General features: G+C 32.3%; 1 protein-coding gene across 2 annotated transcripts; it reads right to left on the reverse strand.

The window, feature by feature from the left end:
- Positions 1 to 224: 224 nt before the first annotated feature.
- On the reverse strand, positions 225 to 4,450 carry LOC17894904 (mitogen-activated protein kinase kinase kinase 2). Of its 2 annotated transcripts, none has more exons than XM_023787548.1 (17): positions 3,997 to 4,450; positions 3,720 to 3,761; positions 3,567 to 3,632; positions 3,365 to 3,475; positions 3,190 to 3,270; positions 3,029 to 3,106; positions 2,807 to 2,889; positions 2,642 to 2,723; positions 2,458 to 2,558; positions 2,307 to 2,346; positions 2,161 to 2,217; positions 2,025 to 2,074; positions 1,718 to 1,949; positions 1,420 to 1,590; positions 1,024 to 1,325; positions 654 to 724; positions 225 to 495 (listed from the first exon to the last, which is right to left on the reverse strand). In XM_023787548.1, the coding sequence occupies exons 1-17, from the start codon at positions 4,309 to 4,311 to the stop codon at positions 419 to 421; spliced, it is 1,959 nt and encodes a 652-aa protein (XP_023643316.1). In that variant the 5' UTR covers positions 4,312 to 4,450; the 3' UTR covers positions 225 to 418. The 2 variants fall into 2 exon arrangements, with proteins under 2 accessions (XP_023643316.1, XP_006300832.1); XM_006300770.2 differs by having other exon boundaries at positions 225 to 513; positions 3,997 to 4,449.
- Between the last annotated feature and the right edge of the window lie 14,661 nt (positions 4,451 to 19,111).

The raw sequence follows: 19,111 nt of genomic DNA on the forward strand, positions 1-19,111 counted from the left end.
GGTTGCTTGTATTTTGGATTGAGAAGAGGATAAGAGAGAAGAGTTCATAACTTCATTCTTATCATCCTGTGAAAACTAATTTATGATTTCTAAACCAATAACTAATATAATCCACACCAACACAAATCATAAAATAAATCTGGCAATTTATTTAACTTATGAGAAGCATTCTTAATTGAATTATAGATTTGTGGTTGGCTAAACCCTCTCAAATCATACTGTACTTAAGCAAACAATACTTTAGCTATATATAATTATATATATTCAAACTTCAAGTTCGCGCAAACGAGGAACATTTATATATAGGTATATTATATATACTATTTGAGCAATCGAAAGATCAAAAAGCAAAGATTTAGAAACAGTACACGAGCCTTAGAGAAAAAAGTGCAAAATTGGCTGGAGATTTTTGTACAGATCATTTGCCTGGAGATGCAAATCTCGACTTCTCTCTATGTCGGCTCAAGCTTCTGTCTCTCGGCGATGATCCCATCCCTGCTTGCCGAGTAATCTCTGCGGTTAAAAATTTGACTTCATATACATATAATGTGGTCTAGAAATGAGATACCACTAGAAACGACTTGGTCATGTGAGAATTTGAGATGCTGTAAAAGACAAAGATATGCGCAATAATGAGACATGAAAATTGTTACCTCTTCGCTTTCTTTCAAGTTCTTGATCAAGCTCTTCCTTCCACTTTCTCTCTATCTCTGACAATGCAACACTGCAAAGCCAAAAGAATCCATTTCATGAAGAAAAGGAGATAACAACTCTTGGCAAAGTGGATTCCCAGAACTTTTGAACCATTTGTGAATAACTTTTTGGCAACACCTTCTATGGACACACAATGCTTAACCAATTTATAAAATGGGGCCATAATAGCCTAAGACATTAGTTCATGCGACTACCTTCTGGGATATTGGTTCCTACCTACTTAACAGCGAGTAAATGAAGAAAACGAATCTAAACCAATAATGTTTAAACTCAAATTCTAAGTAGAAGAACAGTTGCTGTTGGACTTACCTCTGGTTGTTTGATTCATGTTCAGCATCAGCATTTGCATTGCTATTATTCGGCAAACCAGAGCTGTTACCGCTTTCTGGGCTCTTGGAGCAACAGGCTGCATCTGTTGCTCTAGTAGGTGACCGACCAATATGGCCCTGACTCGGAGACTTACTTTTTGGAGGCAATTTCAAGAAACCACGATGTGTTTCCTCTCGTTTATTGTTACTAATATTACTGTCCATGTAGCTGGCAGTGCATGTGATCAAACTGTTGTAGAATTCTTCATACAGAGGCGTCTGTAACTTCTTTAGATCCGTCGCCTACGATTTAGACATTTTACCACAAAGTTAATGTTTGCAAACTCTTACTTGGATCTAAATGCACAGTGGAAACAGACTATTATGCATGAGTCACCTTCTCATCTAAGAAAGATTTAATTTTTGACTCGGTAAGCTCATTTTCGTCTTCTGAGTATGATGGGTGGTCAACTTCCATGCAAACTTTCGTCTCTGTTTCTCCATTTCCAGAATTTTCATCAAATTTGCACTTCAACACATCAGAGATCTCACTCATGGTATCACAATTCTGCGCAAAGATAAATTATAAATTGTGCTTTCAGAAATAATATGATACACATATTGATTTTGTTATTGATTATTTAGAAAAGAATCCGAAATATAGATGAAAAAAGATAATTTACACACAGGGTTACCTCCTTGGCATCAGTAATATTGTCAAGAGTAGGGCCAGTCTCCCCATTATATGTCAAGAAATTATCATCGTCAATCAAACACATATCATCATCATCACCATCCTCATCATACCCGTTATTACTTTGTAGACACAAACTGTTATTTTGGATTGAATTCTCAGGGAAAGCAAGTGTACAAGTAAGACTACCCATGTTACAGATGTCTCCTACATCATCACTACTAGGAATTTGACTATAAGAAAAAGAAACAAATAATCAGTAGTCATAAATTCAGCTTAAAATTTTTTGGCTTCAGCTCAGCACTTACTAGCTTTTCATGTCAGTTAATTCTGATGATAAAGGACTGCTTGAATTGTCCTGAAATACACAACGAAGCATCATTTCAAAATACTTTCATAAAAAAGCTAAGATCATATGCTATAGATTGCATAATGTGAGCTTACTATGACTGAAGCAAGAAGTATAGCAGATTCCTTCTGTTTGTCCGTAACAAATGGATGCTGCCAATGAAAGAAAAGCAAGAACATTATGCCTCAAAAGAATTGAAATACGTGACCTGATTAGATTTAATTTACTATGACCATTTTACCTTTAGCAGCTCAGAAGCTGTTGGCCGCAGATTTGGTTCCCTGCCAAGATAGTACACAGTATTTCAGCAATCCACAAGACAAGAAGCAAAAGAAGTAACATAAGTTAAGATTGATTTCTTATCTAAAATTTATGTGTTAAAAGTAACGTACTGCTGCAGACACTTGAGCAAAAAATATTTTGCGTCAGAGGAGAGATTGTCAGGGATTGGAGGATGTGATTTCGTCGTTCCAATGTGAAAGATAGCAGCAATCTGAAAAGAAACCACACATCCACAAAATTTCAAGAGCCAGAATTATTTTAAAAAGAGATAACAAGGCATACAAAATTAAGTACCTCTTTATATTGCTCGCTCCAAGGAGGTTTCCCAGTTACCATTTCAATCACTGTGCACCCTACACTCCAGATATCAGCAGAACTGCACACAATAGCCAAAAGATAAAGCTTAATTGTCTACAAAGCAAATCTTGCAATTACAAATATGTTTGAAGTGATACTTACAAGCTATGCCCAGTTTGAAGAATAACTTCTGGAGCCATCCAATAGGGAGTGCCTTTCATAGATTTGGCTCCCGAAATTGTAGCCTACAGATAAATACATGTCTATTAGTTTAAAATCATGATGAGGAATATGTTCAAGGAATAACTTGAACAAAATTTGGGAAACTCAGAAGCAGAATAGTTTTTCTGAAATAGAAGTTGAAGACCGAGAATATTGACTTACCAACTCAGCAACCTGTTTGGATGCACCAAAATCAGCAAGTTTAATGCATCCTTGATTATCCACAAGGATATTAGCACCCTGAGAACAGAAGAACCTCAAATAAGAAGGACCAGAATACAAGATGATTTAAAGACTTTCATGTAAGTGCAAAAAACAGATACCTTAATGTCACGGTGCATAATCGCATGACTGTGAAGATACTCCAACCCGAGAAGCAGTTGGTTCGTATATGTTCGAACAACCTTAGTCAATCAGTTTAAAGACGTTAGCACCATAAACAATCCCAGAAGCAGTTGGTTCATGTATACCCCTATAGGCTTTTCAATATAGACTTACAGATTCTGGAAAAGGTCCAAATTTCTCCAACAGAGAGGATATAGATCCACCAGGAACAAATTCAAGCAGGATATTCAACGTTTCATCTTCCCTCACCGTACCCAAATACCTCTAAAGCCAAAAGAGAACGCCTAAGTTAGAAACAAACATAAACCTGCAACATCTATCAGCATTGCGAGAAAACAATAACGTCAACTCTTACAACTATATTTGGATGAGAGAGATTCTTGAGTAGCTTAACTTCCTCTTCAAGCTCCTGAATATGAGCCTTTTGTTCACCAAAAATAGGAAACTCATCAAATGTACAAAGAAAGTGTAGCACAATATAAACAAGTAGGCTCGTTCGTTAGTGAACCTGAGTTTTCTCCTTGGATGCACAATTAGATGCAATCAGAACCTGTGAAAGCAAAACCAAAATCAAAATCACTCAAAAGTGACAAAAAGATTCAAAACAAGTCTAAGATTAAACATATGAGAGCTACAAAACCCTAATTCCAAAATCAGTTAGAGTTAACACCAAAACGAAGTACAAATCTGTGATTTAAGCTTCCAGATTCCTTAATTTACCAATTAGAGACCCTAATTTCAAAATTAGGGAAGGAGATTCACAAATTTTTCAAAATCAGACTAACCTGTTTAACGGCGAGAAGTTCACCGGAATCAAGATTCATACCCATATACACAGTACCAAAAGCACCACGACCAATTAACTGACCTTTCCGCCACCGAATCGGAGGTTTAATTAGTACGGCGGCGGAGTTAACCGGAGGTGGTGGTGGTGGTGAATGAGGTTTAGCGAAAACTCTCGATTTACGGATACAGGAAGAGATTTTATCGGCGAGGAGAGTAGGTAACGGAGGATGGTTCTCTTGGTTCTCATCGTCGGCGGCGGTGTTTGTAGTACGGAAGACTAGTGAACGGCGAACTGATCCAAAGAGATCTTGCATTTGAAATGGTTTGATAAGGATGATGATGATGATTCGTCTTCTTCTCAGTGATGTTGTTTCATCTGGTTCGATTGGGTTATGGAGAGAAGAGAATTTTCAGATTTCTATGCCGATGAGAGCGTTGGGGGAAAAAGTGGGAGAAGAAGAAGATTCCATTTTTCAAAATTTTAATAATTAACTAATATTTCCACGGAAACGTTAAAATATATAAAAGTTTAGGTTTCTTTGTGCAAAAAAAAAAACACAAGAAAAAAAGCCGAAAAATACGCCATTTATTTTTTATTTGGACGTTTAATACCTCATCTTTTTTGGTTGCAACAAAAATACTTCGTTTATTTTATGATGTCATAAAAAATCTTTGTTTATATAATGGTTAGAAAATTCATACCAACGATTTAACAGTTGTTAACGCCGTTAGAAAATTATATAACAGATTTAAATTTTAACTTTAGATGTTTTAATCTATATATAATATGGTGTTCAAGTCATTGTTGATGTACTACTGTGGTCTGATGGCAAAACGTGTTATTTGTTGAGGAGGGTTTTTGGGTTCGAATCCGGCTAACAACATTGAATTTTTTTTTTTTTTTTTTTTAATAATCTTCTTCTTCTTCTCCTTCAACCGAATTGTATATGCTTCTTACCTTTTTCCAGTGAACTTCTTAATCTCAGATATCTACCACGCTTCATCTCATTGTCTGGTTTGATCTCTTCTTCCTTGTTCTCTAGATCTAGATGTGGCAATAAGATCTGAGATCTGTGAAGATGCAAGGAAAGCTTTATCGACGACTTAAGGGTTCTTCCGCATAGGTCACAAGGACAATCAAATCGAACCCACAAACGCTAATCCCTGACGTGAACTGTTGCATTCGGTAGTAACAACAATTCAAAACAACAAATTGATTCGATTCAATCGAAGAAGAAGCAGATTAAGAAAAAAAAACAAAAAAGGAAAATAAATTTAACTAGTTATCAGGTGGAATCGAACCCACCAACCCCCTTTCACAAAAGTCACGTTTTGCCATCTGACCAAAATCATTATTGGCTATTAAATGATACCAATAGTTTATATACTTTTAAACATCTGAAGTTAAAATTTAACTCTGTTATATAATTTTGTAACGGCGTTAACAACTGTTAAATCGTTGGTATGAATTCTCTAACCATTATATAAACAAAGATTTTTTATGACAACATAAAATAAACAAAGTATTTTTGTTCCAACCAAAAAAGATGAGGTATTAAACGTCCAAATAAAAAATAAATGGCGTATTTTTTGGCTTTTTTCCCCAAGAAAAAAAGTAAAAAAACGCAGTGCAATGGTTTTAAACCGGAATAGAATTGCGAACATATTTTTCAGATCACCGGATTATTGAGTTAACCGGGTTCAATTATGGGTCTTAAAATTTAGAGAATTTTTGAGAAATACCCTTTTTCGTGTACCTCTTTTTTAAAATACCGCTTTATCTATCCATTTTTAAAAATACCCCTTTTTAAAAATAAAAAATTATAAAGTTTTATATAGTTTATAAGGTACTTCTATATAAGAACTACTACTGCGAGATTCGATACAAATATTTTAAAATGTTTTAAATAGTTTTTATAAGTTTTATAAGGGTTTTTAAAAGGTTTTTAAAAGGGTTTATACGGTTTTTATAAGGTTTTTATAAGGTTTTTATAATTTATTTTTACGCTATTTATGAAAGGTATATAAAGTTTTATACACATATAAAGGTAATTTGTGTATATATTTATAAGCTTACACACATATTTGGATAAATTTCAACATTTTTAGTGGTTTTTTTTATAAAGTTTGAAAATGGGGTATTTTTAAAAAGAGGTATATGAAAAGGGGTATTTTTGAAATTCCCCTAAAATTTATTATTTTCTTTGTTTTATTTTAAGTTATTTTTAAGATTTCTACGCACAAATTAAGAAAAGATAGAATTGACCTATTCCTCGCAAAAATATCGATATGTACATTTTTAAAGTATATTTTGTACTAAACTCTATTTTGGGTTATAACTTGTTTTTTAATATTTGCATAATTAAACTCTTATCATTTGAATAAATAACAAAACTTAAAAGTAAATTTTGTAATTAAATTACAAGCAAAACGTAAAATTGAAACAATTATTTTTTACATCAAAAAAAGTTCCTAAGGGGGTGGTATTGGTTTGTGAATTATAAAGAATTTTGATGACTTTAAAAAAATCATAGATTGTATGTAAATGAAATCATCTAAAAGATTGTTAGAGAGTTTTTTTGTAATCTTGTTGACTTGATTTCTATAATCTTGTAAAGTCTTTCCAACAATCTCTCTATTTTGATAATACTTTCCATGACTTTAATTTGTAAAGAAAAGTGTTTAAAATCCTAAACCAATAACATAATAATTTAATTCATTAACAATCAAAGATTCTTATGTTTTAATCGAATAACTCAAAACTTCTAATGACTTTATATAATTCTAAATCCAATAATCCCATATTTGTAAAGATTTTAAATGAGTTTTTAAAAATCAGTAACCAATAACACCAAACTTTAAAAGAGTGTAATAAAATCTTGATTGAATAACAACTGATTTTACATAACATTTGAAGTCTTTAGAACTCTCTATAAATCACTAACCAATAACACCCCCTAAAAATTTTCTAATAAATTGAATCTCTCTCCAATATATTTAGATAATCTTATTTGTTTTAAATTTTATTATTACATAAAACATATGTATGATAAAAAATACAAAAAGTTTCTGAATATTTTGCAATTTAAAATTTTGAAAACAGACGCATAGTACTCAATCGATAAAGGAAAAATATATGTACAACGTCTACATAAATAGAAAATTTTCGATAATAGTTCAAAACCATTACAAATATGACTAATATGCTACCAATTACAAATGAGCAGCAAGATTGATTTCTCAGGATTAAAATTTTATTCGGTTTATTTAAGAAAATTAAAACTTATAAATAGTTTGAAAATTAAAACTTTTAAAAGCTTCAAATATTATAATATTTAATTTAAACTTTATAGAATATTAAAAAGATCAAAATATTTAAACTCTACACAAAAATAAAGTATTATTGAAAAAACCCGACACATTTTTGTAAAGATTAACCAACCCAAACCAACTAAACCGAATTAAATCAATTAAAACCAATTAGATTGGATTAAACCATCTTAATCGACTAAATTAAACTAAATTAATCTAAACCAATTAAACCGGATTAAATCAATTTAGACCAACAAAATCAGATTAACAAAGCAGACCAAACAATCAGATGGAACCAACAAAAACCAGTGGAAGAACAAATAAATAAACAATCCAATAACCAATCTCAATAATCCATCAATAATCCAGAAATACCATAATCATCCTAGCATGCTTCTAAATTCGAGAACTAAGAATCATAACAAAAGTCATAACGAAAACCATAACACAATCAAGGAGACCCTAGATCATTCTTCTCTTCTCGCCTTGATTTCACGGTCACACTTTGCTTTTAGAAGCTTTGTGTGGAATCCTTAATCTCCATGGTTGTGGTCTTTATGTGAGAGAGGATCCACTTGTTTCGTTACGGCTATTCACCTATTTTTTGCGAACCCTGAAGTTAGTTTTGGTGGTGATCCCCTTTGCTCCCAAGTGTTTGAAGTCTCTTGGCTTCTTAGATCAGAATTCAACTTGTCAGACAGTGGAGTATGTTTCTGTAATTTTCTTAGCAAAGGATTTATACTTTTTGTTCCCACTTACCACCTACCGTCAAAAGATTTGAAGCTCGGATCTGGTTTTCTTTCTCAGTGTTAACCGACTACAAACTTTGTGTGGATTTCCTTAACCTCCATGGCCGATGGCTTCATGTGAGGGAGGACCCACCTGCTTTGTTATGGTCTTGCACACATCCCTTGCTTTTCCCGGTTGTAACTTCATCTCGAGTCATGAGGCTTGTACCTGCAAGATCGTAAAACCCTATCCCATTGCTCTTGAACCTTCTCATGCTGGCGAGAAACCTACTATGTGTTTCCTACGTGGAGCACTCTTTCAAAAGCTCGTATGTGTTATTTGTGCGAGCTGGTTATGACCATCCTTTGGTCAAGGATTTTGTGAAACCCGTCTTCATGGTCGAATCCGCTATAATCCCAAAAGTTTTTTCAAACTTTGCAAGCTTCTCAAGGTTGAGCATCCCTTTGGAAAACTCATGGAATACCTATCTTTACTTTTCTTGTTTTATTTTAGTTCCATGTTGTATGAACTTACTTCTTTTGAAGCTTTAGAATAAATGAAAGTTCTTGTTTGACAAAAAACAAAAGTGAAGCGATCCTCCCAGCTACAAGTTATATAAACAAGCAGATAACAACCACATATATAATATACCAAACTAACCATTAACCAACAACCCAAACATCTAATAACACTTCCAGTTCACCTATAAATCATTACAAAACAAGTCACTCAATCCCAATCGCTTAGATAAACTCATGGTCACGCACTCACCTTAACAAGGTGACTGAAACAACTAAAACAACTAAAACACCCAAGAAAGACTCTCCTCACGATTGCAACAGTCCAACAAGACTCTACAACTAGCAACACAAGCAAAAGTCCTTTTAAGACAAACTCGGGCCCTAAAACACCCTCAAATATATATATAGAAACAACAAAAAACATACAGAAGCGAATCCCTAAAACAGAAACCAACCGTTACATTTTGAATCTCTTCTGTGGAAAGCACGACCTAGACGTCACGAAGTTTCCCACAAAATTTGGATCCGATCAGATAACGGATGAAACCACAATAGGACTAATAATCTCCGCTAGTTCCAGTTCGCGACAAAGAAGAAGTTCAACCAAACTTTATTCCAACACACGATCATCCTAACATGCTTCTAATTTCTATTCTAATACCCTAACAAATCCAACAATAATCTAAAAACACCAATAAACGCCTAGATCATCCTCCTCTCCTCGCCATGATTCCACGGACCACACTTTTGCTTTACCTACATCACATAAAGAGATGCATAAGTATTTCATAAATACTTAGTGAGGCAATCATCCCACTACTGGCTATACACACAAGCACATTCAACCATCATCCAAGGAAAAGAATCAAACAGCCAATAAAAGACAAACTAGAATCGCTGCTGATCATCAGTGTCAATCGACACCCACCACTGGTGTCGATCGACACACGCTGTCGAGCCTCGCGGTCGACACTGGCCTCGATAATCCATTCGTGAGTCGCAGTTATCCTCGCGAGACAAAAAGTTGGTGTCGAGCGACATCCACCACTGGTGTCGATCGACACCGACTCTCTGTAGACGCTCCAACTGCGCTTCTCACTGAATCTCCTCTCCAAATCACGTCCATGATATGAGCGAGTCTCCAAGGGGTTTCATAGGGATCATTCAACACATAAACAACCAAACAAGCAAAGAAATCAATCAAACAATCATCAAAACACCCAAAACAATGATCAAACATGCTTAGATAAGCCTTGGTCATGCACTCACCTTTTACAAGAAAGAACAGCAACGAAATAGGGAAGAACAAGGAAGGATCTGCCTCCTCTAACACCACACAACACGGATCTAGCCTCTACTAGCCTTAAACCACCAAGATCAGCCATCAAACACCACCAAAAGACTCACAAAAACCCTCAGAAAACTCTAGAACTTTTCACTCTCTCTGGAAGTGTTAAAAAGCGGCTGGAAAGAAACAAAACACTACCTTTCCTTCTTTTAAATACGACCGAGGGTAAACCAACCCAATAACCACACAATTTCGCAATTAAAAATCGACCCGATCAAACCGAAACATGCTGGTGTCGAGCGACACCCTTCAGTGGTGTTGATCGACACCACCAAACCGGAACACGGGCGTTACAACACCTTTCAATGAGATATAATATGTCTTAACTCTTTTCTCCTAATACGTGACGTATCAACTTAAGCAAAACTAACCCTCTCAATCTCACAAGTGAACTTCTCCTTCTCTTTTTCTCTAATTTTTTTCTTGGAAATAAACAACACCAATAACAAAAGAGAGAGGAGTTGTTCTTTATAAAATAGGATTTGTGCTTTAATTTGATTAACCCAGAATTTACCTAAACCGATATTAATTAAACCTTCTTTGTTTCAATTAAAAAATTGGCCAGCTTAGTAAATCAACCAAAAACTCTACAACAGTTCTTACACAAACTCAAGTCTTCCATTATTTTCAAGAACACGGGCTTTAAAATTATTAATATTTTAACTCTAAAAAAATTAAAATATAATAATACTGTATATAAATAATGATTGAACGGGTTTGAGTTTACATAAATATGATTACATTTTTCTTATGGATTGTCTATATTTAAAATCTTTTACAGCTTAATTTCAAATATAATATTTTCCTTAAAAAAATAGTTTTAAACCCTAGTTATTAACGAAAATGAATTCAACTAGCTCATAAGAAAATATGATTGGTTAAAATATATTAAATATATTTGATTTTTGTATAGGAAGCTGAGAACATCACTTAAAATTAAACATTTATTTTTTGGTTAAAACATTACTTAAATGATGGAGTAATGTGTTTATTTAGATTATATTATTTATTATATTAAAATGAAAATAATCATATCAAATTTTACAAAATATAAAAACTAACAATAATAATTTTGTGATAAGAGAAAATAAAATCAAAATAAAAGCAACAGAACCCTAACAAAACATCAAAATTTCATGACAGCTAATTTTTATTGAGAGTGTATAACTTCTAAAAACAACTAAAACCTGATGTTGTTCACTAAATCATGGGTTAATGGCAGATTTTTTTGGCTATTTTCGGGTTTTAATCCAAACCGGAGAAATGACCATGCGAGCTAACCCCTGTTCCAGCATGAAAGCTTCACATTAAAGTTCCAAGAACTCATAAATAAACCTAAAACATCATTATAAAAAAATGCAATGAAGCTTATCGAGTACATAGTTCTTGAGAGATTATTTGTTATAAAAAAATGTAAGACAAAAATGCATTAAAAAAAAAAAACAAATGATACAAATCTGAGTTTAGTTCGGTTCAAAATCCCATGGCTGGCTATTCCCATCAATATCGGTTTTTAAATCCAAATGATATGGCTTGTTGTTGCCTCTCTTTATTTCCCTAAATTAATTTTGATATAGACAATGAGAATAAGTTGTGTTACATATCCAATGAAGCTTATCGAGTAGTAGTAGTAGTCTATACTTATTCTTGTTTGAGCAATGAAGCAGTTCTATGGAACTTTGACTGCAAAAGAAGGGGAAGAGAAGATTGGAGCAGAAGTGTCTGACTCTGGTTCTTGTTCGGGTGTTAATACTACAACCGATTTGGGAAGCTATATATCTCCTAGGATCTTGTTTCCAAACCAAACTGTTATATAAAATTGCTTTTCGACACAAAGCTGACTAGTTTATTCTGTCACTCGTTTGCTTATAAAGTGTTTTGGGCAAGGATCTTGAACAAAAAAAATGATCTAGTGATATAATATTTTTGGATTTTTTTTTGGCTTGGTATTAACCGAAAAAGTTCGGATATGTAGTGATATTTCATAAAATTTTGGATATTTTGGATTTATTTTCAGTTTTTTCGTTTGACTATCGGATATTTTTATATTTTTTTGCAACTTTTAGGTTTTTTCGGTCTAAAAATAACATAATATTTTTAAGTATATAATTGTATTTTAAATAATTTGGATATCCATTCGGTTTCGGTTCGGTATGATTTGGTTTCGGATATTTTCGGATCTTGAATACAAGATCCATTCGTTTTTTTTTTTAAATTTCGGTTCGGTTTTGGTTTAGTTTTTGGGGATCGGTTTCGGTTTGGTGCATTTGGTTCGGCTTTTTCGCCTAGGACTAGTTTTTATTTTGTGGTAATTTAAGAAAAAGAAAATCTGTAATAATTATTTTGAAGAAAAAAACTATTAATGGTATTAAAAAAAAAACTCAACGTTATGGTATTTATCAATTTTGCTTTATAATTATGTTATATAAAAGACCTGGGTGTTGTCACTATACCTGTGTAGGCTCACATTGTTATACCGTCCAGTACGTAAACAGACTCGGCTGGCTGTCACCATACCTGTTACGGAAAATCTAAATCAAAAACAAACGTTGGCCTCAATTGTGTTTACATCGTTCGTATTGTCCAATGATTAAACACTAATCAGTTGTTTGGTTCTGTAAATGTGTCGTAGGACGTTATCCACATAAACGATTGCATGTAGTGTTATGTAAATTCTTAATGATTTTAAAGTGTAAATATTATGTCAAAGTAATATTTTGTACACAACTTTGCTACATATAAAGAATTAAGAATATTTTTTTTTTCCTCATAGTTTGCTTATGTTTTGCTTATATTTTGTTGACATTTTGCAAATAGATTTATGTTTATTTATTCCAACTAAGAACTTCAAAATTTATTAACATGCAATATGTACATATAAAGAATCTTAGACCAACATGTCACTACAGTAGAGAAACACATATTGGTTCAAATCAGTAATGAGACAATGAACATGTATTTGGTAACAATTGAAAATGTTTAAGAAGAACTTGGGAGCAAATTTAAGCTCGAATTTCTCATCATGAAGAGAGGAAAAAGGTAAAGATCACAAAATTCAAATGCAAACTTCAATTTTAATGTCTAAGACCATCTTCAATATATTTAGTTTTCAGTCTTAAATAGAATTACTCTAAAAATTAGTATTAAAATAGAGTAGAAAATACAGGTACTCTAAGTATAGAGTACTCTCAACTTTTACTCTATTTTATAGTTAGATATAGAGTGGTGTTAGAAGATTTTACTCTATAATAGAAGAAAAAATAGCATTCTAACACCCTTTCCTCTTTCTTATTACTCAATAGCACCACTTTCATCCAAGACACCTTTTTTAGTTGTGAATTAACTATATTAACAAAGCTCCCTGACTAAATTAACTATCTTTGAAATTATTTTTCACATAAAAAGTGTTTTAATTTAGAGTTATTGACACTCAGACCCACTTTGTGGGAAAATGGTTGCAAGCACACCCACTTTGTGGATATGGTGTACTTTTGGTCATGTTAAGTTTAGTTTGCAAAATGATGTTGACCATTATGTCCTCGATTTGTGTTTGCCTGGAAAACAAATAGAAGACTTACGTATAAAACGTGAGCCATAGGATGATAATTGGATGAGGAGATCTTGTGGCTGAAATTAAATCCTGGATTTTTCTCTCATTCTCTCCTTCTTTCTCTCCGTTTTTTCCTTCCTTTTTTTTTGTTATTATCATTTTCGGTGGGTATTATAAAAATAATATATTTATTTATATACGATAGATTATAATTATATTTTCTTTACATGTTAAGATGCATATTGATATATTTTAGATGAATTATTATCTTATATATTATCCATATGTAGTTGAACATTTGTTCATTGATAAGTGGATGTTCTATTTGTATTTATAATTACTTTGTGTTTAGTAATATGAAAACATATTAAAACCTATTTCATGAAAAAATTGCGGTTTGGTAAAAAAGTCATAAATAAGTATCAAACAAACATCTTAACCCCTAAACCTTAAACCGTATACCCTAAACCCTAAAACCTAAACCCTATATCTCAACAAAACATGAAATTCTTTACTCTTATAGACTCAATAACTTCCTATGGGTTTGAAGCTGCAACAAGAGAACCTAAACCCTAAATCCCAAATCATATACCTTTAACCCTTAACCTTATGCCCTAAACTCTAAACTCTAACTTTAAACACTAAAATCTAAACATAAACCATGAATCTCAAACCTTACCTCTTATCCAATTTAATTTAGCTCTAAAACAAAAGCCATAAATCATACACTACATTCTAACCTACAAACATTTTAATGAACATCCAAGCATATCCATGCTACTGTAACCACATGGATATATATGGTGAATGTATCTAAGTGAAAAGATAAAAGAAAGGAATACGCAAATTAAGCTAACAAGAAAAACATTGGAAGATGACACGAAGCTAGAGTGAAAGTAAATAAATTATTTGAAAAAAGTTATAAGGAGGCATAGTGGAAGTATGAAATTTCTTTACAAATGCTAAAACATATACACAACATGTCCTTAAACCTTAAACCCTAAACCCAAACACTAAATTCTAAACCTTAAACACTAAAATCTAAACTTAAACCATAAAAGCTAAAACAAAACAATAACACTAAACCTTAAACTCTAAGCCCTAAACTGAAAACCCTAAACACAAAACCCTGAACTATAAATCCTAGACACTAAAGAATTTAAAGAATAACCGACTCTATCCACAAGTATTTCAAAAAATATTAACAATAAATCTCAAACCCTAAACTCGAAACCAAAAATCATAAACCCAAATTCATAAACCCAAATTCATAAACCCTAAACACGAAACTGAAAAATGTATAAAACTAATCAATGTAATACCAATGGATCATATATAAGTGAGCAATGGACTCATTACACAAAGAAACCATAAAACCATGACCCGAAATCCTAAAACGAAAGTTTTTAATTGATCTTGAATTTGATTCCACAAAGGTATCCATTGTTATTTCTTTGTTGATCTTGAGTTGTCAGTTAGTTATCATCCATACAATCATGTCCATATGGATACCTAAGTAATCTTGTTGATAATAAACAGAGCAATTGTATAGCAAAAATTTATATAATTGTAGTTATGTTCACTTGCATTTACTTTTGAGATTTGGAGCTGACAATGAATCATTATCCTCTTATTTTCTTTCGTTGAAGGTTCTGCTCTGATATTATTTAGTTCAGTTTGGTTTGCTACAAATGATAACCATGTGTAAAGGGTTGTATGGATAGGTCAGAAATACTCACAAATTTGGGAAGAAAATACATAAACATTTACAAAGTATAACAAAAAGACAAATAAATAACTATTTTTGTGAGCTTCACCGCCGAAGAAGATTATGTTTGAGATGAACTAATTGTTCAAATCAATTCAATCTTATTAGTGTCAAGATGAGAGATAAAGAGAGGAAGGGGAAGAAAAAAAAAATGAAGTGTGTGTGATGAAAGAGATACGAAGATAATGAAGAAGACATGTGAGTTTGACAAAGAGAGAAAAAAGTGATAGATATAAGGAAAAAGAAAATAATTTAGTGTTTTGATAAAGTGAAATAAGAAAAGAAAAAAAATAAAGAGGGATGGAATGGTCATTTTCTTAACATAAAGTATATAAGTAGTAGAAAGTATGTGTATGTGTTATAATTCTTTAATTTATTTACTATAATAAATAGAAAATATGTACATAGTCTAGGCTTTCTCTCTCTCGTCGGTACTTAAACTCTTTCCTCCCTGTACAATCTCTCCTATCTCTATCTATGGCTACTCAATTACCCATGACAACAATTAGAACAAAGAAACACAAAAAATCAATTTCTGTTTACATTTTCATTGCGACTCCGACCACTAGCTAATATTCTTCGTTCTCCGATTCCTGCCACCGCTTTTATTAATTATTCTTCGACTTCGGTCACCGTTTTTGAGAAGAGAAACATGGTATTTGGTTATCTTTTGGTTAAATCCATGAGGTCAGTGGTAGAGATGACTTCAAATATAGTTTCTTCGTAATTTTCGTGGTGCTGCGATGAATGCTTCAATGTGCTGTTTGTGAATGGATCTCTAGATTTGTTGGGTTATAATGTTTTTTTTTTTGTTTTTTTTAGATAAAATTTTAATTTTCTACTTGGTTCATTTTCTTAAGATTAAGATCGATCCTGATTTTGTCTCTTTTCTGAACTCAAGGTGTATTTCGTCTCTTCATGAAGAGTTGGTCAAATGTTCAAACAAGAACTCAACATGATTTTTGAATAGTTGAACAGTTGGTTAACAAGAGATGGACAAAGTATAATGGATGCATATTTATGGATAAGTATTAGTGGTATGAGAAAGAAATAAGTTATTTTTTTTTTAAATTTGATAATTTAAAATTTTGTAGACATTGTCTAATTGATGAGGCTGATTTATACATACCAAATGAATTGTGCATCAAGTTCTTTAATTGATTTTAAATTTCTTAAAAGTTGTACATAAATAAGACACATCAGAGATTTGAATCTTTCTCTGCATCGTTTCCTTGCGAAATCCATAGATGTAATTTTCATATGCTTCTTCTCCTGAAACGTCTTTGTTATCTCAAATTTGTTGTCACACACTCGTCGTCGTACCGTTGTCTCCCGCACGCCGTCAAATCGCCATCTCATGCACTTTGTCGTACCATCTCTCGCACACTGTCGTACCGCTGTCTCATGCACGTCGTCGTGCCGCCATTCTCACATACCATCATTCTCACGGAAGATATTGTAACACTGTTATATCCATGATAGTTAAATCTGTGTTCGATACATCTTTTGTACAACATCCATGTGGACAATGTTGGATGGATGAGGTACTGTCTATGATTGACAACGTTCTATTTTCTCCTTTCTTAACTATGATCAATTTGTTTGACGCTCATAGACAATAGATTTGTTTTATCCTTACCACATCGTAGCTTAAGATACTCCGGGATGAGATGGTTATGTGGATGTGCTTTTGTGGATATGTTCTTGTCGTTGCATGTGAGGTAACATATGTTCTATTTGGATTTTGGGTAACACATTAACCTTGCAAGGAGATCTCAACGCGCTCAATAAACATATGATCATTGTCAACAAGCAAATCCATGACTAAAAAATCCAAAGAGACATTTTTTCTTCTTGTGAAAACAATACTCATACGTATAGTATGTGAACAACCTTAATGAAAACACATCTGAAAGTACGACAATCCATATGGACAATGCTTTGTGGATGAGCTACTCCCGACGATGGAAGACGTTCTATTTTCTTCTTTCTTTAACTATGTATGATTTGTTTTACGATCACAAATAAGAGATTTATTTTATGCTCCAACAACCAATTGAAGCCAACCAACAATATATGGTACTTATGTGAAATGCTAAGAGATTATAACGGGGCTCTGTAAACTCATGATTACAGTTAGCAACCATATCTATGTCTACAAAATATATAGACATAATTGTTTTCGTGTGAGAACAGCACTCATACGTATAACGTGTGAACAAGCTTAAAGAAAAGTAATCGAACAACAACATGTTTATAATTTTGGTTTAGTGTTTAATTTTAAAATTCAATGTGTCCGGTTAAGTATAAAAATCATGTTTGGTAATGTAACAAAAAAAATATATAACCACAAATGACCATCCATTTAACATCAACTATATGTTTAACTTGAATTGGATATTATATAACATAATTATACATTTAAACTATATTAAAATGGATCTTAAAACGTAAAGAAAAAAAAATAATATTTTATGTTAAAAGAATTAGTTTTTTCTGTAAATAATTTATATAATTTGATTTTAAAAAGAAAAGAGGAGGAGAGAGAAAAATAAAGAGAAAATGAAAATAGTATAAAAAAAAAAGAAGGAAAAAGTTTTATGTTACAGTGTAAAAGTAACTCCATAGACGGTGCCTAAACATAAAAGGGTGTTAAAGTGAAAGATAAGTCACGAAAACATTCCCATAATAGAATCCTTACTCTTAAATAAAGTAAGGTTGGAGATGCTATAAATTTATACTTGACAAAAATGGCAGTTATTCAACTATTACTAAATCATAAAAAGTGGTCGCATTGAGTTGTTTTATAATTATAATAAAAAAGGGACTATTTCTATTATTTTATTGGGTTAAAAATCAAGATAAATTAAAATTATGAAAAAGTAAAATTAAAATATTTATTCAACGGAAACAGAAAAAATACTTTCATATAACCAAATGTTCATTATCTAAATATGAGAATTAAAATTCAATCACTTAAAATGAAGTCATAAATATACATAAATGTAAGTTACTAAATGAAAAGAGGTAGAAGGGAAGAAGATGTTTTTTGCGATTAAAATGCATGTGCTGTGTTTTAAATTGTGAAATATGGTATATTTGTCGGAAATCGAGGTAAATCCAATTGATTTGAATTTACAAACGTGGGAACATATAAATCATAAGCCAATAATGAGTATAGTTTGATATGTTCGCAAAGTTCCTCAATTCTGGATGTCTAATTGACACCCACTCAAGTATTTGTTTATTTTGTGGGTTTAAACTCTAAAGAACAAAAGTACAAGATGAAAATATGTACAGAAACAATATAAAAATGTATGTAAAATGTCAAGAAAAAAGTAGTATAGTATTTATCTTGTGTAAGTATTTGATCGTATAGAAAGAAGAACTACTATTTAGTATACTAATTGAAAACAACAATATTTGTGTCTAAAATAGTGGTGAAAAGTATAGAATTTGGACCCGAAGTAGTACAAGACCAAATAAAGTTATTTAGGAAAGTCTTTCTTTTACCACGTAATAGTGTGTATGGACACTTAAATTGGAGCCTAGAATACACTCTAAATCAACACCCATACCACACAATACTTCGTGCACCTCATCTTACATGATCTCTATGGAGTTTAAATTGGAATCTTCCTTAAATGACACATTCCAAATCTTTCCTTGGCAAACCTGGAGATTTTCCACATCATTTACAGGCTTCACTACACACTCTATTTAAATTTTTGTCATTTTATTCGCCTTAAGTGAGTGAGTCTCTTTAGCCTAGTGGAATTTGCAGATAAAGTTTTTTGAGTGATTAAACATTCTTTATTCGTTCACTGGTTGAGTGAGTCAATTATACCATTGATTGAGCGAGTCAATCACATGATCTATCTCATGT

This window comes from Capsella rubella, unplaced genomic scaffold, assembly GCF_000375325.1.
Source record: "Capsella rubella cultivar Monte Gargano unplaced genomic scaffold, Caprub1_0 scaffold_2, whole genome shotgun sequence".
Lineage (NCBI taxonomy): Eukaryota > Viridiplantae > Streptophyta > Magnoliopsida > Brassicales > Brassicaceae > Capsella > Capsella rubella.